General features: G+C 38.2%; 1 protein-coding gene across 7 annotated transcripts in view; it reads right to left on the bottom strand.

Moving 5' to 3' along the window:
• The window catches only part of PDLIM5 (PDZ and LIM domain 5), a 124,013-nt gene that overhangs the window by 12,519 nt on the left and 87,832 nt on the right, over positions 1–23,662 (bottom strand). For all 7 annotated transcript variants that reach the window (XM_032685395.1, XM_032685394.1, XM_032685399.1 and 4 more), the window contains 2 exons: positions 14,455–14,633; positions 2,835–3,009 (listed from right to left, as the gene is read on the bottom strand). In XM_032685395.1, coding sequence (XP_032541286.1) covers positions 2,835–3,009; positions 14,455–14,633 — 354 coding nt within the window. The remainder of the gene's footprint in view (positions 1–2,834; positions 3,010–14,454; positions 14,634–23,662) is intronic.

Below are 23,662 nucleotides of genomic sequence, written 5' to 3' on the forward strand. Positions count from 1 at the left end.
CCAATGGAAGAATGTTTGCTTTTAATAATCAAGTAGGCATTTAACATATGAAGAATTTAAACATCACCAGCAAATTACAAAGAAGTTAGACGTAGGTATCAGTTGCTACTCATGATAAAGGTGTCACTTACAGTAGGTGACAATGGCTTAAGTACTGTCAACTAGGGCTCTGCAGTTTCTCCTCGTGTATCCACTACTGAGTAACTGTTGCCCCATGGAACAATACACTCCCCTACTTACAGGGCAGCAGCTCATCTCTTTCTTAACGGTGATCGAAGCGGGAAAGTGGAGAGTAGCAGAGAGTGATTTAAAGGTCAAGAGGTGAGGCTGACTGCTCAGGAGTCATCTGTAGGCTATGCTGTGAGACCCCGCAACACAGAGCATAAGTAAACCCTGTTAAACCACTGGTGCTGTAAAAGGCAATGAAGCCTCTTGCAGGAAAGATGCAGCACACAGTCAGTTTTCTATGTTTGGTTTTAAACTAAAATAACTGTAACAAAAAGGAAAGTGAATGGTTGCTTGCAAATTATTTACTAGACACAAATCCAAAGCCCAGGGAACAAAAAGGTCAGCATACTAGAGACAGAATTATTTATTATACATGCCAAACTGTTCAAGGAATCAGATGAATCTCATCCCAAAAGTGTGTATACCTTTTTGATAGTAATTTTTCATTTTGCAAGAAAGCAAAAAAACTGGATTAAGAAGCACAGGTGCACTTGTATTGGGAATTTGTATAAGTTTCTTCTATTGCTTCAAGGGGATTCGGATCATAAATTTTTATGTCTTCAACATATACATTAGAAGTAGGAATAACTTCTCCGAAACATCACAGGTCCATTAGTAAAGAGTGTTCTAAAATTAACCCAGTATTAACTGAACTGGTAGTGAACTATCAGACAGAAACCTAATGGAAGCAAACAAACTGGACTCAAATGAACTCTGGAGATCAAGTGATTTGTGTTAGCTGCTGCTTCTGATGTAGAATCCAATCCAGGGCTCAAGAGGGTACAAAAGCCCATGACTTTCTATTATACTGAATGAAAATTATACAGCTTATAGAGTTCCTTATTTTTTAGAACTTATGTTTTCTAATAAAAAAGTCTCTTTCTTAAACCATGGTGAAACATGGTGCAGGATCTCGTATTTTGTCCACTGAAAACATGGGGTATAGATAAATAAACAACAATATACTTTAAAGTATTACTCTCCCCCTTGTAGTTCAACAATAAAAATGACTGAAAAAGCAAGAAGAAAATACTTCTAAAGAGTATATTTCTTCCAATAATCCTAGGAGATCTCTATTTTTGGGAAGAAATAAAAAGTGAAATAGATGAAAATGAGGATGATTTGCACATCGGCAATAAAAACAATTATAGTTCCCTGGATGAGACAATCGCGACTAATTGTCAGAAATCACTGACTGAACAATGCAACCCAGATTCAATTCTTCCTCCATACAAAATTCTGACTAAAAATAGGATATCTTATGGGCTCAGCAAAATTTTTTTAACTTAATGTCATTTGGCAAACTTGTGTTTGTGTTGCTTAATATTTTCTACCCCTGTCATACAAGTCAAGGACAGTAGCTACCATAATATCCAAAGGCAGAGAGCCCATCAAAGAGCTTGAAATCTAGCGGTGCAGGAAATTATTATTAATCCAGTCCTAGTAATTGTTAAAACATCACTTCATGCTTTTCTTCTGTTCTTCTTCTTCTTCTCAGCTAGAAATTATGATTTCTAAATCAACATTTTTGAATAGTCTTTATATGACTATACTCTCTGGTTTCCAATTAGGTAATATTCCCAATTCTACTGGAATGGGTGTGTAAGTGAAAACTAAGTTGCTTACTTTTGCTTACTTTTATTCTATAACACCCAGCTTCCTGATTCTCTGTAAAATGGGCTGTAAGACTGCAACTGTTAGCAGTTCACAATATTTTTCCTCTGAAGTATTCTCATTGTTGGTAGAGACACCATGCATGAAAAAAAGTGTTCTGCACTATTGAAATGAAGCCTTAAAATACTTGTGATTAAAGACTCAAAAACCATGAAAACAAGACAAAGCCCTGCTGTGAGAGAGCCTTCAGGATGAACAGAATCACAGAATCCTTTAGATGGGAAAAGACCTTTAAGATCATCAAGTCCAATCATTAACCCACCATTAAGCCATGTCGGTAAGTGCCATATCTACATGTCTTTTAAATACCTCCAGGGATGATGACTCCAATACTTCCCTGTTCCAGTGCTGGACAACCCTTTTGGTGAAGAAAGTTTTCCTAATATCCAACCTAAGCCTCCCCTGTCACATCCTGAGGTCATGTTATATCACTTGTTACCTGGGAGAAGAGACCGATCCCCACCTCACTGCAACCTCCTTTCAGGTAGTTGAAGAGAGTGATAAGGTCTCCCCTGAGCCTCTTTTTCTCCAAGCTGAACAACCCCAGCTCCTCCTAATCAGAGTTGCATTCCAGACCCTTCACAAGCTGCATTACCCTTCTCTGGACATGTTCCAGCACCTCAATGTCTTTGTTGTAGTGAGGGGCCCAAAACTGAACAACAGGATGCGAGGTGCAGTCTCAGCAATGCCAAATATAGATCAACACTCCCACCCAACTTGGTGTCACCTGCAAACTAACAGGTCATCTCAATTTCAGTCCAGATCATTGATAAAGATATTAAACAGGACTGGCCCCAGTACTGAGCCCTGGGGAACACCACTGCTGACCGGTCGTCAACTGGATTTTGTTCTATTCATCACCCCTCTCTGGGCCTGGCCGTAGAGCCAGTTTTGTACCCAGCGAAGAGTGCACCCAGAAAAGAGGTACAAACCTGATGACTTGATTACAGTGTGCACACATGGGAGTACGCTTTCCCGCTGGAATATGCTCTGCTCTCTGAACCAACGTGTCTTGTTCATTTAGTTGAGGTGCTGTGTCAGGTTTTTCACTCGGGGCAGTTGTTCCAGGTGATTTAATACTGTTTGATGTCCATCCACTGGCAGGAGCTGGGGAAAAAGTGCCAAAGCATTCAGAAGAGCATCTTTTAGTACCAAGTAAATTAATTTGAAATACAAGCAACAAATAACATTTGCCTAACATCTTTGTCCAATGTATACCTGCCTACTCAAATGGACAAATTAAAAAGCGCTCATTTCCCCCTCCTCTGCCATTAAGTTACAAAATCAGTCCTACCTACTTTATGAAACATCTGTGAAATAACACAGAACGCTTTTGGCTAAGTTGTAGAAGTAGTGGACAAAAGAATATACAACCTGTGAAGGCATTATTTTGCTTTAGATAGAAAAGTTGAAGCCAAGAATATCAGTGTATGAACAGAGGCAGGAGAGTATGACATACCTACTCAAAACATTTCTCACTGAGTGCAATAGATCATACATCATTACTAACAGGTTAAACGAGTACACATTAAATACAACATGTACAGGAACTTAAAATAGAGTACTGCATAAGGAAAATATATTTCTAAATTAAAATTATACACTACTCTAGATCACTGGATTCTGCCAATCTAAAGCACTCTAAAGGTCATGTTCACATCCTCCTTATAAAAGTTATGACACAAATAAAACCCTGACATTTTCAGAAATGTACACAAGACACACTTCCATGTCTACTCAGGTTTTTAGAGTTGTAGAATAGACATAAGTTTTTGTGGAGTTCAAAAAATGCATTTACAAAAATGAAAGGCACAGATGATACTGTTGCCCAGGGTAATGAAGAAACAAACAGTCCTCTGCTTTTCTTTCTCTTCTATTGATATATGTACCTTGGTAACGTACAAGCTACGGCAACATTAGTTTATGGGAGCAGTTATTCCTGTCAAGTGGAGATACCTTTTTCTTTTTCAAGTACACTATAAAACCCCTCACATTTCCATAGCCTTTTGTTTGCAACCACAGGCAAAAGAAACCAGGAGTGTTTACTCGGTGTCTCGGTTTTAGTGCAGCCTTGCCAAACCTTGTAGATCAAAAAGTGAAATTAAGATTTGAATGGAAACTCAGAGACAAACAATGAAGCAGTGACTGAGACATCAGACAGCGCAGGATGATGCTTCTGCTGCAAAGATGCAGCTCTCCAACACCAGGGTCAAGGCATCAGTATGTAGCTTTGCAAAAAAACTAGTTCATGGAGCTGGTAATCTTCGTGCTATTCATCCTCTCTCATTCTTCCTATCATCTTGCAGGAAAAAGATGAAAAATTCTTTCTCGTTATCTCCATTAATGTAATGCTGATCAGCCTCTGTCCTACTGAAAAGTTGCAAATACCTTTCAGGCAAAACAATGGATTCCCTGCTCAGAAGTGGCACACTAATTCACAGAGAAGATGTGAATCTACAGAAAATCCAGCGGAAATGCCAATACTGTGTTATTTACAGAAGTAAGATAGCCAAGCACTACACAATTTAATCAAAACAATACCATGAAATTTAGTTTACAACCCCCTCCTCTACTCATGCACAGGCTAAGGCAACACAGCTGGAAGAGAACTCCTTTTTAAAACCAATACTTTTTTACTATAATTACGCTTGGTATTAACCTGCTGATATGGGCTCAAAACATACTTTTGCTTACTCTTTCTATGTATAAAGAAGCAATATATTTATACACCTTTTTTTTTGTTTAAATGGTTGGTTCATCAAATTTTCTCATACCAGGTCATTTCAACACTGACATATTTTTGGATCCTTTTCAGAATCTGAAGCAGCAAAAAGTATAACAGTCCATCAGGGTTGCTTTTTGGTGTTTTGTTTTGTTTTGTTTTAATACAAGGCTATTCATTATATTTAATGTATAATTAATTAATTTGCAATGTCCTGAAAAAATAACATCTAATTCTTGAAACATTCAACATTTCTAAGTAGAAAGAATTCAGGAATAGAAGCACTTAATCTTGAACAAGTCACTCTGCTACTGTACTTCAGTTTATATGATAAATGCCTGCTAAGCTGAAAACCTAAGAACAGATAAAAATGAAAAAGGTGGCAGAACAGCTTTGAAGACATGAACAAAAGTGGTGTTGATTAATAGCACTTTCCTCCTCTGTCATCACACATGGCTTTCCAATTTTCAGATCCCGTTCCATGAGAATACAGCAATACACACTAAAACCAAATCTGTTTGAAGACTGCTTTTGCCATAAATCAAATTGCAGCATTGCTAATTTCTGTTTATCTACTGAATCCCAAAGCCCATTCAGACACATCAGCTAGCTTATTTGCACTGCATTGTTAAAAAAAGTCTGTCTGCTTGCTTAAAGTGGAAAAAAAAAGTACAAACATCACAATTGTTCCCTTTTCTTTGGTCTCATTTACAGCTTTCATTAATGCTGTTTTTATGAATGATGCTTTTCTGAACACTACCTAACTTCAAAGTTACTGCCGGCCAGGAGAAGAATTTCTCTATGTAAATCTTCTCTACAAAGCTGTTAGATCAGTCATTTCTGAGTTATTTAAAACACTAAAAAAGGAGAGAAGGAGACAGTCCATCATGTTAAAACAAAAATTCTCTTTTAAGCAAATCATAATATAAACCACAGAAATCAGTATCATGTTAAGCAAAAGCTGTGACCTAAGCAAAACCAAGCTGGGCATTTAGTGCTGAGGATCAGCAAAGGCAAATGGACCCACTCCACTTCCCCTGAAAGCAGTGCACTCAAGCTCAATGCCCAGACCTTCAGCAGATGTAGGACTCCTATGAGATCACAATGCCAACAGAGTAAGAGGAATAACAAATAAGCTCTAAGCCTTCAGATCATTCTGTATTTGCCAGAGTATTTCTGGGCACTGGACAAAAACTATGTTCTAAAAGGCTTTCTACTGTCATTTGTGAATTTCTGTCACTATCTGGTCTACTATCTACTAAGATAGAAGAAGTTGCCTTCTGCCCAAAAACCCTTGGAAAGCGAGGACTCAAGTTTCTTTCCATTTAGATTTTTCTTCCTAAAGACAAGTCTGCTTCCATTGTCTTCAGATCCATACTCTGTAAAATACCTTCATATCTATTTCACTGCATTTATTATATTGGATTCTTTGTAAACCTCCTACAGTTGTTCTCTAGATTTATTTTTCTTTCACCATAGATCATTATTCCTCACTCACTGCTTGATTTGCCTCAGTCTTTTATCTTCCTTGTTCCACTCTGAACACCAGCAGGAGGACAGCTTTTATTGGCCACTTTTGTCTTTCCATAGGCCACAAACATCCCTTTAACACTTCAGTAATTTTACCAGAGGTTCATTACTTTCACTGCAGCCCATAGAGCATGTTTTTGTTTGTGGTGGCACTTTTGTTTAGTTGGTTTGCTTTTGATTTTAAAGCCCCCCACTATTAACTCCCTACTTAAATCTATATGAATTCTCAGTATTTTTTTCCAACAATACTCAACCTCTTGTAACTAGAGAATTTCAAATATTAGGTCTGTTTTTTGTTTAGAATGAACACTGATTTTCCCCACCTGTTTTTTATACTTAAACAGCAAGTTTAACAGTATTGGATGAGATGTTTTTACTGCAAACAGAGAGGAAGGAGACATTCTGTGAGTTCACATATTCTCCTCCTTTACTTTCTCTTCCCCATTCTCTTGGAAATCTTTCAAATTGAAACACAACCACTTGATTTAAAAACATCAGGCCCAGAAAACTGGTGGAGGTGGTTTGTTTTCCTGCAATGAGAAGATTTTACCAGGGCACATTAGTAGTGCCAAGGTAGGTCCAAATCATTACACTCAACCTCAGTGAAGACCTCTCGACTCTTGGCAATCAGTCTGAGCTCTCCTGTGGTTTGTGCTTTATACTTTGCTTTTTAAATTTTACATATGTGATCAGCAGCTTTGTTCTCAAAGAGTGCTAGGGAGATGCCCTCATATCTGAGATCTGTTGTGGTGCATGCACATTTTTAATTGTGAATAATGACTGCATGGGAATGGGAAAGGAAACCACTCCAGCTTCCTCACGACACAATTTCACCCCGTATTTTCTGGTTGGTACCTTTGCTGCTTGAAACAGAACAAAGCACAGCAACTTCTGTGGGTGGTCTGAAGATTTAAAATTATAATAATAAATACCGTTAATAAATGAAATAAATAATTTATAAGAATTATACGCCCCAGCAGGAGCTATTCTGACCCGAGTGCCAGAGAGGTCTGGGTTCTCTGCAAGTCATGAAAAGATCTCTGTGGCCAGATTTTGGAGTTTTGCAGGCTTCACTTCACCTTTGCTCTCTTTAATTAAACATTCTAAAGCACTGTTGATTTGCACTAGAGTATTGTCATTACTGGTTTTTTTTTTCTAAAACAGAAAACACACTGTACCTGACCATTAACTTTCTACTTTATTAGGTTAAGTTTAGCAAACCCACGGTGTTTGCTTTCACTAAACTCCTTGGTATGGCTAGTTTAATATTTAACAGTCTTTTAGGCAAGGTAAAGAATTGGCTTTTTAAAATTTTTTTTAAAAATCCCAGTGTGACTTTGCCCTCGTTAGTCTAACAATAGGCTGTTCCATCGCTGAGCACATGGATAACTGCAAACACTGGTGAAAGGTTTGGAAGACAAAGGGAGAAAGGCGGATACGCAGTGGTGCCAAAGTCACTTTGACAGAGGTTCTCCGGTGCGTAGCAACAATACAACAGCCTGAACTGTTTAACGCTCACTTAAACATAACATCAGACTTCATGTAATATCTATAAATAACAATGCTACTTTAAGCAGTGGGAGTGTCAGAACTTCATTTTAAAGTGTTCTAACTCAGTGATTTATACACTTCTATTAAACTACTGTATTATAAATGGAAAATATAGATCTTCATACGTCCAATTTTCTGACTTCTCTTGATATATCTGTGGTGTAGGAAATCTTCCTGTTCCTTCCTTCCAAACCAAACAGATGGCTGGACGAAGCAACATGTCTGAAAAGCTCGGTTGTCAGCTCATTGCAGTAGCTGTATATAACATCCCATCCACTCCCAGGCCCGCATGAAATCACACAAGTTCAATGGAGAATGCTACAGGACGAGTAAGAGGTGAGAAAAAAACAAAAACAAACCTTACAAAAAACCCTGGAACCCCTGTGTTCCATAGTTGTTCTTTTGTTTCTTATGGAGACTTGGAAACACAGTCATAGCTAAACTCCTTTCACTGATTAAAGGCAGAACAGGAAGGATTAAATGATTAAACCATTATCATGTCTTTAAATGCCGGGTGAAAGCTGGTATGCACCCGTGGAAAATCAAAACAGGTGCCACCCCGGCCCAATTTCAACAACCCTTGCAAGTAGAAGGAATAGTTCCTGTGTTAGTAACCAGCCTTTCAACTGGAAAGGCTCTGGGTAAACGACTGTAAAGCATCTTAATTAAAATGAGTATGGTGGTTTTGGTTTGCTCAGCCTGTCTCCTTGTGATTTGTTACATCACATACCATCACAAATTTGGCACAACTGGCATTGCTTTTATTGAAAACGTGACTCAAGGAGAAAGAGAAAATGAAGACCTGTACAACAGTGTTTTGTTTCTTTGGAGTGGCAGTTTAGAACCTCACTTGGTAGGTTTCTGAAGATTTTGCCTCCCTTGCATTTAGCTCCTACTCTGACCTTGACAGCTTGACTATGCCTCCAGAGAGCATGTCTGTCCAGTCTCATGTAGATTACCTGCCAGTTTCATGAAGCTGATGTTTAACACTGAATACTGATAAGAATGCTCTTACCAGAGGAATACCGACTTTTCATTTATTGAACAGATATTAGGCGTAATTCTTGGATGTCATACACCTGTGCATCTGAACACATCACTCCTCTGAGCTGGTGCTAGCGAATGAAGAGGAACTAATCTGATGAGTCCATAGCAAGAGGATAGTTGCTTTTTAACAAATCAAAGAAAACGAGCATCTAATTTTGAAAGTTGGCAAATGTTCCCACTTGATGCATGTGAAATAACCACAGAACCAAATAATCTCTTCATCTCTGTTTCAATGACTACATAAAGAAACATGCATCTGTCCGACTTGTGCAAACAATTCTTTTAAGTGCGCAGCTTGGTGCAAGAGCAAATTAGCAAATTTAGTGAATTAGTGAATTTAGCAAAATCAAATAATAGGAAAATTGTCTGAGAAAATTTCTAACAGAAAGCTGAGTTCCTATTTAGCAGATCTTGTAGTGAGGTACACCAGGGTATTATGTCTCTAAGAAGTAGGTGGTACACTTCTGCATCATTACTGTGATCTGCCCCTTCTTAGAGATAGACGTTAAAGATTTAGAAACATATTAATTTTTTTGCCATGTCTACAGGAGTTAAAATTTCATACTGACATCAAGGGTAACATTTGTAAATTACTCTGGTTTCACAATAGGTTTTGCTTGGCTAAGTGACTTCACATTACTCAACTTGTAAGAAGAAACTCTTGTGGTTTGCTGTCACATGATGCTATAATCATTTAGATTAGAAGAAAAATTAATAACAGTCCATAGACCAGGATCAGGAAGTTTTTGTGTTTTGACCTGTCAATCATAACATTTTTATGGACAAGGCTTTCTGCTTTCATGAATGGTAACTACACCATGAAGAAGCAATCTTTAACAACCTTTTTCGGTAAAAAATAACTGGACCTTCTTATATTTTGGGACCTGTTTCTAGCAGAGGCCTTGCCAACAATATAAGGATTTGCCTTAATGACTAGTAATGTTACTCCAATTTCTTTGCCATGTTCAGACCAAAGTCCTCAATGGGTAAGTAGCTTTTTGAACCCTGGTAATTAGTCCTGCCTTTAAATTCCTGTACTACAAAGGAGACAAATTAGTATAAGAGGGCTCTAAAAACAAAATTGCAGAACTTAATGAAGAAGGTGATGCTGACACCATAGTTTAGTTGCCTTTTCCATGCAAAAGTATTCTCAAAGCTGATGGGCTTTGAGAATACCTACCCAGTCAGAGTAGCCCATAAGGTCAACACAACTGACATAGAGGCTGGGGCAATTACAAAAGAAACACAGAAAAGGAAAGGTGATGAGGACAGAGAGTGTTGCAGTCCATCCCTTTATGGACCTTGAGCAAGGACTTACTGGCAGTGCAAGCATTTTGTGATAGCACAATATATCTCAGTGCCTTCCTCCCTCTCCCCATCTTCATACCTGATCGCCAAACTCCACAGTTTGGTACAGTCTAGATTTTTTCCCCATTACCTTTAGGGAAGTAAGTAGCAGAATAAGTAGCAAGGAAGGAGACAAAGACTCAGAGTGTCAGTATATGTAGAGCAGGATGTCAAATCACACCTAAGAGCAGTCTTTTATTTTCTTCTGCTTTTAAAATTCTAATACTATTGGGGGAATGAGATATAAAAAATAGAAAAAAAAAATGCAACAAAATAGCTAAAGAGAACTCCAGAGGAGGTAAATGCAAGGCTACCAAATACACGAAAACAACTTCAAGGCAATAGCAGAATTTTTAAAACAAAGATGCCTGGGGAGCAATTTTTCTGTGCTTGCAGTCAGCTTCCAAGTGTGTTCCCTCTGCTGAACGGAGCATGTGCTTAACACATGTGCTGGCTCAGGATTAGGCAACTGACAGTTGTGGGTATTGCAGGATATGCTGACATTCCTTAGCAGCTCTACTGGAAGGGGATTATATATCTCAGTGATATCAGCCTGAGAGAGACCCTGGGAATAAGGAAACTGTCACACGTCAGTAAATGGTCACTTAAAATGCAAGCTTTGAACACTTCTATCGCAAACCTTCCCCATCCCATCCTCATAACTCAACTGCGAAGCCTAGGAGGAACAAAGGGCATCGATTACAATGAAACCCTCCTTTCCAAGAAGCAAACCAGCTTTTCTGGCCACCAGCTGTAACAGCTCCCCATGGGACCCCTGCCATCCCACCAGACCCCAGCAAGCAAGCTGCCTGCACAGCACCCGTACTGGAAGGCAGGATGCGGTGCCGGCAGTGCTGTGCCTGGCACACAGCCTCTCACTGCCCCAGCAGTTCATCCTCCACCAACAGCGTTTTGAAAATGCCAGGAAAGAGAAGGCAATTTCATGTGAGAAACGTAACACTGCAAGTCCTGACCTCTTCTGACCATCATAGATCCTGCTACACTTTTTTCCATGACAACAATTTGTCTCGTGGACTAACTCCAACCTGTGTAGCTGTGTTTGCTGGGCAATTATACTTTCTTAAATTATCCCGGCAGTTTCAATTAGCCTCGGTGCTATTCACTTCCTTTCAAGATGCCGTGAGTGTTAAAGCATGCTGACAAGCAGCTGTTATGTTTCACCCAAAAAGTGACTGCATGGCAGTGGCGAGTGAAAGCCATTCCTGTGCAAGCAATGTGTCCTTGCCCAGGACTAAAAAGTGCTTTGGGGTTCCTTGGAGGTGGTGATCAATGTTACATAAGTGTAGAGTAATAGTTAGTTATCAAAGAGAAGAATAACTCATTGTAATGTAGCTAGGATGCTCTGGGTAATTTCTTTTTTTGTAATTTAATATAATCTTGTAAAAACCTTCTGCTTTTAGTGGGTGAGTAGAGCTTCATAGCTCGAAAAAAATGAAGTGAGAACTATTGTAAATTCTAGTCTGTACACTTAACACACAGCAACAGCCACAATTTTACTTATTTAAACAACAGAAAAAAATCAACAACACAGACAAGAGAGGCTGATAGCAAATGCATTATCTGGAAACCATTGTCCAGGCACATACCACCCCTGTACTGTGTGCCTGCCCCACCTGCTCAACTCCTTGTGCACCCAGTGTGCCAGAGATCAGGCTTGTTTTGTTCATTTGTCAAGCCAGGCTTTTATCCCGCTTATCCAGCTTCTTACTCAAGCCTTAAAATAACATATGAAGCAGCCATCCCTCGTTTCCTCTACCAAACCACTAGGAATCCTGTAATATCAAGAATTTGTTCCAAAGAAGAATAAAACCTCTCTTACTTTCATAGTAGCAAAAAAAAAGCACCACACTACTTTTAATAGGAAAAAAAAAAACAAAACAACAAAAAAGGTGTACTCTCTGATGGCCTATCCAAGAAAGGGAGATTCCAGCTAATAATCAAAAAGATGCTGTCTACCAAATGACATATCTGTGTAGTCAGACAACTTAATGAAATCACTGGTAATATTCATGCCACACAATCAATCAGCAGCTTACAGCTTCCCCAGACACCAACAAAATCCTGTGACACGCTTGCTTTGCTACGGAAACAACTTGATATTATATACAGTATTCATTAGAAGGGTGAGTGGTATCAGAGCTACAAAACTATACTCCCAATATATTTCTGCTACTAATAGCATATAATATACATTTACATAAGATTATATCTTCCTTCTAATTATTTCATAAGGCAGACTTCAACTGGAAATCAAGGCGGGTTTTTGTCTAAAATTTTTTCAATGTTTTCAATGCCTGTTTCTCCTACAGCTTTTATTTCTGGTTCCCCCAATATTTTCAGGGAGAGATAACAACAACTGTTTCTTCAGAAGTTAAACAGTGCATCTCAGGACCCTACAGCAAGGCAGCATAAAGCTGACATCCTCATGACCATTTCCTTCCACCAGCTTCTCTATCGATATGACTTTCCTAAACTTTCTGTAAGTAATTTTGGAACATAAAAATTCTCTGTCTGGCTTTCCCCCCCATCTAACTTACTTGGTATCTCTAATGTGAAAAAACAGTTTTTCACATTATCCAAGAGCATGGGCATAGATTTTCAAAGCAGTATGGAATCAAGTTTAATTAGTTTAGTCCCTTTAAATCTTTCTCTTTCTTGTGTATGTCTTAAAAAAAAAAGTCTGCTTCAAACAACTGACTACTATTAATACTACAGTATGCTAGCAGGATTTAGCAGCAAAACACCTACCAATATGCTGAAAATGGGTGTAGTACTACCAAAACCCCAAGCTGATAAGTGATTTCTGTGCAGGTAAAATAATTCATCACTTGGTAAGACAAAGTCATGTCAAACACGGAGCACAACCAGTGACTTAACAAAAACGCAGGACTATCATATTCCCACAAACATTTGTCTTACGCACACACACTACCAAAAATGTAACTTCAAAAAGAGTTGGGGCTCTTGTTGTTGTTTTCTTTGGGGTTTTTACCCCTAGCTAACTAGCTAGGGGTTTTTACCCCTAGCTAATGATAGCTAACTCAAAGAAGTTAAACAATGCTAGAATTAAAGTGATCTAAATTTAAATATTAAATTAAAAAATTCTTTACCTTGCCCTTAAAAATAGACTTGCTATTTGACAGGGAAGTACAGCAATGACAGTACATTGCCATCTTGAGGTTGGCTAGTAGAACTGCATGTCCCAACCAAAATACATCTATTTTTTTACCAACCACAACAGTAATTTAGCCAGAAGTACCAGAGCCATTATAAAACACACAGCATCAACACCCTATGTTTTTGCTTTATTTTTATGCCAGGAGCTCTGTAGTTTCTTTTCAGGATTGGATATACTTTTAAAGGGGGAAAATCCTTAGCAGTAGAACAAAAGCAAACAAACAGAGCTGTTTAGCATATTAGATCCTGTCAGAAAGAGAATCAAGACTATTCATCTCATATTAGCAAGAAAAATCTGAGGTTAAAGCTTAATTAGTAATACAGATTTCCCAGATCCTTGGAAATTACTACTCAAGTTTAGTTCACCACCAAAAAGTGATTCAGACTAAAAGATTATTCCAAATTACTACTTCATGTAACATTACAAAAACACAGTTACACAGTTACACATGTTACACATCTTAATACAGATATGTTTATAACATAGGAGTGTTCATAAAGAAAACAGCATGCTTTCCAGACATAAGACTTTCTGGTGTGGGTTTAAAGGAGTAAGAATCACCAAGCTACATTCAAAAGTAGTACCTATGTAAATTGTCCCTGCAAGAACCTTTACCCAAATCTCTGTAACACAAAGTGATGCAATAATCTGGCACCTTGCTCAAATAAAACTTATAGACGTCAAATACATAAACACTCTAATGTTTTAGTCTTTTTTCTTTTATCTTTTTTTTTTTTTAAATTAACTTCTACTTCTGAAAAGATTGCTTGGAAAACACATGTCTGTTGATATTCCCAACCCTGAAACAGCATGGAATATGGTTGAATTTACAGTCACACTGGAAGCACCAAGTTGAAGTTGTGAGGTGCATATATATATAATTGATTGGTATAAATGCTTTTAATAGAGGTCAGAGACATCTGATTTTGCTTGTTTGTGAAACCAATTACATCTATGAGGCTACTTACAAGGGTTATTGGTTTACTAAAATAGTTACACTGGTTTTTCTTATCCTCTTTGTAAGCAAACTGGCCTGTACTCAAAACCCACAAATGGCTATTTGAAGCCTGTTATTTTTACACCCAAGGTGAAGTATGTTTTCCTGAGCTATCCAGAGGCCTTTAAGCAAACAAGAAAAAGCCTTTTTGAAAGTTACCTGCTTGGTTTGGAGGTTGCCAGCCCTTGGCAGAACCCAGGGGTCCCACTGGCTTGAGGGCTGCAGCAGATGTGGTGTTGGCGGGAGCAGGTCTCGCATCCGCGTTGTCCTGGCAAGCAGGCACGCTCCTCGCTGGGGTGGCCGTAAAAGCAGCGGGCTGGGTGGCTTCCAGGGAATCACTGTTCAGAAACGAGGGAAGAATAAATAAAATGCCTCTTGCTCGAACACGAGAATTTGTGAAATGGAGATGTGGAGAGATATTCCCTCACCCTGCTGCAACAAAGCAGCACCCACTGCTCTGTCATCACCAACAAACTGGTTTTTAACAACTGGACACTTGACACTTGAGTAATGTCTGCCAGAAGTCAATACAGTCAACTAAATCCTTTCACGATTTCCATTTAAAATAATTAAATGTCAACATGATACAGGTTAAAGCAGAACCCTTGCTGTAAATTTAGTACACTCACACACAATTCAATATCTTTTTTTCCCCTTGGAAACTAGGCAAACACTCATATGGGCAGATTATACTTGTACATCTTAATAAAAATCATCAATCTAAAAGTGACTGAATTAAATGTAATATTGTTCTATAGGCCAGTGCTGCCCCAAACAACTAAGTATTTCAAAAGAGTTGTAAGTTTCTTTATTCATTAAACATGCACAATATTTTATATTGTCTCTTTAGAGTAGTTTACAGCTGCTTTTATATTTTAAGGGTTAGCAGAACTCTTTTAGCTCTTTAAAAACACACATGATGAAAACTGAACTTAATCACAATTCATGTAGAGTGTAAGTAGCCACTAATTATGCTGCCAACAGGAAAATTTTTCATTTCTCACTTGCTTTTGGGAAGCTGAAAAAAAATATTTTCATTTTAAATATTCAAAGTAGAGGAGTAATTGCTAAAGAAGGTCATTTGCAAACTAAAAGGACCACAAAAACAGGAAATTAACTCAACAATGTTGCAAAATACAGCCCAAACTATTCCAAATACATATTTTGCACAATTTGAAAACCCATCAGTTAACACACTAGAAGTCTTGTATTCTTTCCTCTATTGAAGGAAAAGAAATTTACAGCACACGTGCACCATGCGTATTTCACTGGGGTCATTCACAGAATCACAGATTGTGCCAAGTTCATAAAGTAAAAATCCATGACCTATTTTTACTTTACAAGTGCTGCACATGTACAATATGGCCTTGCCCATACAACATGCAAGAACTCGAACACAACGTGAGGCCAAAACACAAGTTCATAACCTTGATTTTTTTTTGTCTCTAGATTTACAGGGTAAATAATTCATGTATTTCAAATCTTCTTCTGGACAAGGGATAAAAAATATTGTTCGCAGTTTAGAGAATATATCTGAATGCTCAGTTTAATGAGTAACAGCTATTGTGATTGTAGGCTTTTGGTACCAGAGGTACCTGTGTTGAACTTACACTGATGGATTTTCTATACAAAGTGTGCACAAGCCCAGTGAAGCACAAAGTAAGACCCTGCATTTTGTTATGTTCAGATGCTGAAAATATATTTAAAGACATTTGTATAGTGCAAATGGAGGCCCTGACAGTACACATTAGTCTTCTTAAAGGCCTAGGATACAAGTCTTTATTACGGCAGATTTTGAGGCAGCAGAGATACACTGCATAAAAGTGCTATTGCAGACTGAAAGAAAAAGGATAGGGAAACATCATCTGATGTGAAGTAGCAGCTCAGTAGTCAAAGATGACAAGGTAGTTTGGGATTGGCTTCCACTATGAAAAAAATTCATCTGCAATTTCATAGTTACAGAAATGTCCTTCTGTACTGTTGTGTATATTTGACACATAACCCATCAAACCCATTCCAGGCCAGAGCCCCACTGCAACTTTAAGAATTCCTCATTAACACTGCTGGCGCTAAAAAAAGAAAGTTTCCTCCTTCTCCATCCAAGAGACTCATCACTGCTTGTCAGATCGCTTTTTCAGTCTAGCACCTCTTTACTGCCTTTGTCTGGAACACATAAATCATAAATAATACAAATCATCTATCATAAATAAAGAAATCCTGCCGAGTCAGCAGCTGTCTTGTACAGAAGAGGCTACTTGAGAAGCAAAAATAGATGTAAGACAATCAAAAAGAGTACCCTGCGGGTAGAAGGCAGTGAGGAAGCAGACTGACCACATGTCCACAAGGTTGATTGTAATGCTGACTGGAAACTCACTATTGCTATTTTTGTAGTTTATTTCTAAGGCTTGTGAATGATGCGACATGCTAGTTCATAGTATATTCTGAGTTGGAAGGGATCCACAAGGATCATTGAGTCCAACTCTTAAGTGAATGGTTCATATAGGGATCTCCTGAAGCAACAGATTATTGGAGACACTTCATTTAGACATTCAGTGAAATCCTAATGACCCCAAACTAAAAGACAATTATAAACCCAGGTATAAACTACCTGTGATTTTTTTATCACCTCTGGCAGCTTATGTGCCAGGAGCCTATTTTGGCAAAAAGCTTCTCAAGGGAAAATCTTGAAGCCGTTACTCTGACAGAGAGGAGCATGCTGGCCTCAGGGCAAAACTTCTGACAGGTCTTGGACATCCTTAGTACCCTATGTCTGGTTCTTTCAAGCAAGAGTTGAATAAACTCAAGCCGCCACCATATTTCTTCAATTTCAGCCTCCAATCACAGTTGCCTGAGTGCACATGCAGTGTTCTCTGTAGAAAGATATATCCATCTTTGTCTTCCTTTCAAAGACATGCTTCTCCTTCAGCAGCATCTCCCTCATGAGAGGTTCAACCTTTGAAATGCTCAACTTCAAATTCATGCTGCAAAATTAATTCCTCAACATTTTACTTTATGTTCTTCTACACTAAGAAACACTCAAATTTCAATTATTTTTATCCATCTTTATAAATACAGCGATGGATCTTTTCAGAAGCACACTTACCTTCTACAAAGTGGCTGTACAATACCCACAATTAGCCCCACTAATATTTTATAACTCACTAGGATATTGTAAAATGATGACCCAAGTTTCACTATCTAGAAATGACATGATTTGAAGAGACAAAAATATGTACTGAAATTCAAGGACATTAACAGGTTATGGAAGAGAGCTCCCATCTGCTTTTCAGTGCCATTACTAGGAAACTGAGGGAGGAATGATAAACCTTATGTATTTACCAAGTTCCATGTGAGTACTTTCTCAGACTTTCCAGCTGACACTCCTTGGTCAGATTCAGGTCAAGAACATTTTGATATCAGAACAATTGTACTATTATTAATGACACACCTACCTTCTGTCTCTAGTATTAACATTTTAACTCTGCTTCATAACTCTGAACAACTCCTTCTCCAGCTGATGAATACTTACAGCAAATATGAAAGCTTTCCATGATGAAAACTAATGCAACCAAGAGTCACATCCCTGCAAGACAACATGCCCTGCAACATGGGAATGCTCTGTTGTCAAGCTTTGGGCAAGGAGTTTTAGCAGTGCAAGAATGAAGGAATGGTGAAACATGAGTCTGATAGACTCAGTCTTGCATCCTGAAAACCTATGAGAAGTTTGATTAACAAGCTATAGGAAGATTAGTCAAAATAATTCTGGAAGTGAGTTGCAAGGGAAACAGATTGCAAAAACAGTCCCAGAAAGATTCATGGCAAAGAAGCGAGCCAAAGATGCCTCTCTATCTTTTACATATGCTAGCTTGCACACAACAGACACTGTTATTCCGTGGAGAACAACTCCTATCACACAGTGCAGCCTTTTTCTATCAGAGTGAGTACATATACGGAAAACACAACTTTCTGGGGAGCCAGTCTGAGGCCTGGGGACACACATAGGGTTCCAGTGCCAGTGCAAACTTTATCCTGAGTTCACAAAAGGCTCTCTAGACTTACCCTCTCCTGATCAACAAAAACATTGTGGAAACTGGAAAAAAAAAACAACCTAGAAAAAGTAATAATTCCTCCTCCTGTGTGGGAGGACATGGGTTCAGATCACCCATGAAAGAAGCACCAGTTTTTCAGAGACCAGGCTGAACACATTTCAGAATATTTTAAGAAATTTGCACTGGAAAATCGTTCTGAATGTCTTTAGAGGTTTTGATGCTCTGCCTCTCCATCCCCCTACTCTTGCCCCTGAAAAAGAAAAAAAAGGAAAGAGAAAAAAAAAAACAGAAAAGAAACACTCATGATCTGTGGCTATAGATGCCTAAACCTACCTCCATCCTTCTATTGAAACTCCTATATAATGCCACCCAGAATTTCTTCAACAAACTTTAGAAAAGCTAACTCAAGCTTCTCTCCCAAGCAGGTTCAAGAGAAAAACAAAACCAAACAACCAAACAACCAAACACACACAACCAAAAAAAAAAGGAAAAAAAAAGGTTGCTGGTACAACCAAGTACAATATGATATCCTTGATTCTGCTTTATGTCTTCTAAAGCCAAAATGGTTTAACAAAAATGAGACTTCCCTTGCACTACATATTGCTGCCTGATGGCTCTCTGTTAACCCCAAGTAGACAACAAGCATACTCTAGAAACCCGAACAAATGCCTTATAAATTATATACACAATGTTTTGCATAGCACTAAAGAGGGAAAAAATAAAAAAGGACTTTTTTAATACAAACTTTTCAAAAACATTTGTATTAATGAAACGCTGCACCTTCAAAGTAAGGAAAGGATGACTTGTCTGCCATAAAAACCCTGTAAGTAAACTGTTGCACAAATGTTCCTCCAAAGCTTTGCAGCACAATATTTAAGCTTTGCTGCTTAAGTCATACAAATCACATGATGTATTTTGTCCAATATTAAAATACATGATAGTTGTGCCTATATATAGGATACCAGAAAAGGGTAGGTATAAGAATTATGACAAAACTCCATGAACAGGGGAAATACATATGCCTTTTTTGCAAGGGTTTTCTGGTGTAAAAATAGAGAAACAGAAGACGACAAACACTGGTGCTGACCAGTGTTCCCACCCCTACTACAAATCCATGGTCTCAGTCAGAGTTTCCTTTTCATGCTAACCTAGCAGTGCTCCAGTAACATGCAAGGAAGAAGAAACGCAAAATAGAGAAACAAAAGCAAAGAGCAGAGAAATTCATCTGGGTGGAGGTTATTTCCATATCAAGTTATGGGGAGGAAGCATGTAACCCTTCTGTAAGCAGTGCTCTAACAGAAACAACTCAAAGTGTCTTTGAGAAAGTTTCTCTCAGTTAACACCAGTGCTCATCTCACAAGGCCAAACTATCCTTTTTCTAAAGTAATTGTATGTGACATAGTATCAGGAAGATAAACCAAAAGTCATGTCAAAAACAAAAGCCATGTCAACACTCATGCTTGCTGGCATTTCCCAAAATTTCACAGTGCTTCTGCCTTGCAATTATTTTTAAGGTAGAGCTCCAATTCTTAGACATGAAAGATATTACATACATAATTTCCTTTCCTGCATATGTGTTGTTTGTTAAAAAACGCAAAAGCTCCATAAACTTAAGGTTATCTCTGTTGCCATCAGGATGAAACACTTAGCTTAGTGAAAGATTGCATGGCTGTTATAAATCCAAAAAAGGCCATTACTGAGGAGTCTGGTGGGGAAGAAAACGTGTGGATGTTCAGCACAATTTCAGGCCAGTTACTAAGTCAGAAAAAGGTCAAGTTCTCTGGCAGCTACCCAGTACAGAGCAGTTTAAGACAGACAGCTTTTTGGAGCAGATGGTGAAGTGAGAGTGATAAAAGGGAAATATTTCTGGAGCAACCTTACTGCAGAACAAAATCAACACACAGTTTTTGTTATAGCTATAATCTTCTTGAGTTTTTCCCCAGAGATAATGCAAAGAAGCCCAAGCTACATAGGTAAAATAGATTCATTACCTTTTCATGGAACTTATACAAGATAGAGCCAAAAAATACAAATTCCAAAGCAGTTTACTTACTTGGTTTTCTTGGTTAAGCCAACTTTTTTTTTGAACAAGACAGTCTACTATATACTGTCATATACTCATCTACTGATGAGTATCTGGGACATTAGATTTCAGCTCTCCTTCTTTATCAACTGTTTAATTGTGGGAAGAAGTGAGTTGCCATTTAAAATAACATTTCAGCATTACATTTGTTTACATATGTAATTAGATGGATTGTAATGCAAAGACATTTTAATTCCTAGTTTTTCACACTCAACAGGTATATTTCTCTCAAATCTATTATTTTTTTCTGACATAATTGATTAGTGTTGCTTGATCTTTGTTGAAATTCAATGAGAAATTCACTGACACTACATTTATCTTCTTTTATGTCCTTTTCATACATGTTTCTCAAGCCATACAATAAAGACCATCCTCCTTTATTTACTAGGATGAGACAGTACAAAGCTTCATTTCTTTGGCTCCATCTACTGGTAACCTCTTCTTCCTTACCGGTGCTGGCAGCTTGGGACTAAGGATGAGAATATGGAAACCAGAAATAATTACCCTCATATGTTGTATGACATCTCCAGATCAACACCAGCTATTTTGGGAAAAATCCTTTTAAGAAAATGCAGTTCATGCATAACATTCTCTGGACTAACCGTACTGCTACATCACATTTCCCAAATTTCAGGTCATAACCTATTTGGGGTGTCCCTAACAGCCTGAAAATTATATCCTTCCTTTATGACATTATGAACCAGGGTAACCTGGTTATTGCAATGGCTTAAGAGAAAATTCATTTTTCACAAGTTTACAAATTACCTTTAAAACCCCCCAATAATCCATGTCTGTTAATTTCAAGCAATTCAACCTGGATCCAACACTGATATAGTCTTTTAAGAAGGCTTATATGGTCTCTGTACTCCCAGTATACCTTCTGGCTTCCTGGTACATCTCTCTCCAGCTCTGTCAGTTGGAAGAGCAAAACAGATTAAAACCCTCCAAAACTAGACTTTAACTATGGAAGAAGGAAAGAAGTTCTCCACTGTTTCCTTCCTTTCCCAACAGACAGTCCCATTTACTTGTAAGTGACAGCAACCAAATGGAGTCACTTTGGGAATCTCAGCTTTCTAGCAGGAACAAGTGAGTGCATCTCCAAAGAAAAATCTTCAAAACAAGGACAGTCTCTCCCCATATGGTGAGCAAATGATGGATAAACATAGAGAACAAAGTTTCCATCCATGTAACAATCTGCCTTTACTTGCAGCTTACGCCATAAACAACACACATTAGTGAGTGAAGGAAGAAAAAAAAGTGAAGTCAGAGAATTCATTTTCACCACCATTATTAGCTCTACTAAAGTATCACCAAATAAACACTACAGCTAAAGAACAAAGTCTTGCTGGCAGCACGGCCTGGGCTTCACCTGTAGTGCACAAACAGGTATCAGAACTCCTGGAGAGGTTTTCTCTTTTAATGAGTACATAAAAAGGTTTTCTAGTAGGTATCATTCAGTGGCAAAAATAAAATTAGTATTCAAAGTTGTGATATATCAGTACAATTCTGTTAATATTCCTTTTTGTTCTTTCTGAAGTAGATATACCACAACATTAGAAATTTTGATACAACTTAAGACTGTTTGTGCCTAATAAACTTCTATTTCCCCTCCCCAAGGTTAGGGATACTTCAGCCTTTCCTAGTGACTGAGGTCACCTCGGAATCCATAAACAGGAGGAAAGAACTAATTCTTGTTACTCAGAAGAAGATTCTACATCAAGTGGATCTCAGCTCTACTTATAATTGGGCCTTATCTCTAGAAGAGTCTAACTCTAGTGAAAATGCAAATAAAACCCCACAAATTATTTCTTCCTTAGCACAATTTAATACATACTGCCCTGTAAAATAACCAAATAGACTTCTGCCTTTGCAGCTTCCCACTTAAGCAAGAGTTAATGTAGCTGCGGTCAGGAAATGAGAACAAACAGTCCTGTGCACTGAAGAGAATCAGCTCTGGAACAAAGGCCCTAGACAGCAAATAATTTTTAAAATAGTGATTTGCTGGACTGCATACCAGTTGTTTGATTTTAGTCATTACAAGTGAGTTTTGAAAAATAGCAGCTCTTTGTTCCTGGAGCACCCTTGCAGCCCAACACGCCTCTTACTCACTCAAGGAAATGTTGCAAATAATTCACCCGGATAGATGTTTTAAGCCAGAATATCTTGTTTCTTCTCTAGCTGGCTATTTGGATGGTGTCTCCCTTGGAGGTTCACAACACAACACAAACAGAACCATGCATGTTAGAAGGGCACTTGATGATGGTGAGGAAACCTTCACTTAGTACAGTGGACTTGCACAAAAACCATCAGCAGGACCAGGGTGGAGCTTAGTTCTGCAAAGGGGTGAAATCAGTAGGATTTGGGGTTGGTGCCCTCATGTCAAAGACCAGAATAGGCACGCTACTTCAAGTGTGCAGACAACAGAAACATGCTTTAAAAGAGAAGCTAGTTTCTTGTGAGTCCTAAGTGCCAACTGTGCACCACACTCGGACAATACCTCTTGCTCTTTGGCAACTCCAGAGCACTTATGGACTTCCTGGAGGGTCCAACAGCCCGCAGGGGAGGCTTAGCGACAGGTGTGGTGAGCAGGGCATCCAAGAGCGAGTGGTAGACACCAGGTTCGGAGAGTCTAGCAAGTGTTTAAAAAGACCCCATAAACAAGCTAGGTGACCACACAAAATTCAAGTTGGTTGGGACCACTGGAAACCCCAAAACTCTTAAGAAAAGCCAAGGATAAATGATGTAGGAATTATGCCTAAACAACAAGTCCACAAAGTGGACGTTGCACACTTCAGGGGATGCACAAGACAACCCACTAGGGTGTAAGAAGAATTTACTTTTTTTTTTTTTTTTTACCATCGATAAAGTAAAATAAAAAGTAATCAGAAAATAGTATTTATTTAATCTTTTTCTCATTTTTTTTTAATTTTCTGGTTTTGTATTTGCTTTATAATGTACATAATTTATTAGCACATTAGGGTATCTATGTAATTTAGAAAAACATAAATGTACATATTATTGCATAATCAAAAATATTTTACTGATATGAATGGATGATTGAAAAACTTGTCAAAATTTTTAGTCTTAAGCAAGCCTTTATAAAAAGCAACACAGTAAAGACTTAGATGGAACTCAGAAAGTTGTTTTCAAGCATTGAAAAGTTCCTCGACAATACAGATTATTCTTTGTCACCCATGCAACACAAATGTTATTTACCGTTAATTTACTAACTGAA

Source organism: Chiroxiphia lanceolata, chromosome 4 (genome assembly GCF_009829145.1).
Source record: "Chiroxiphia lanceolata isolate bChiLan1 chromosome 4, bChiLan1.pri, whole genome shotgun sequence".
In the NCBI taxonomy this organism is placed as follows: Eukaryota; Metazoa; Chordata; class Aves; order Passeriformes; family Pipridae; genus Chiroxiphia; species Chiroxiphia lanceolata.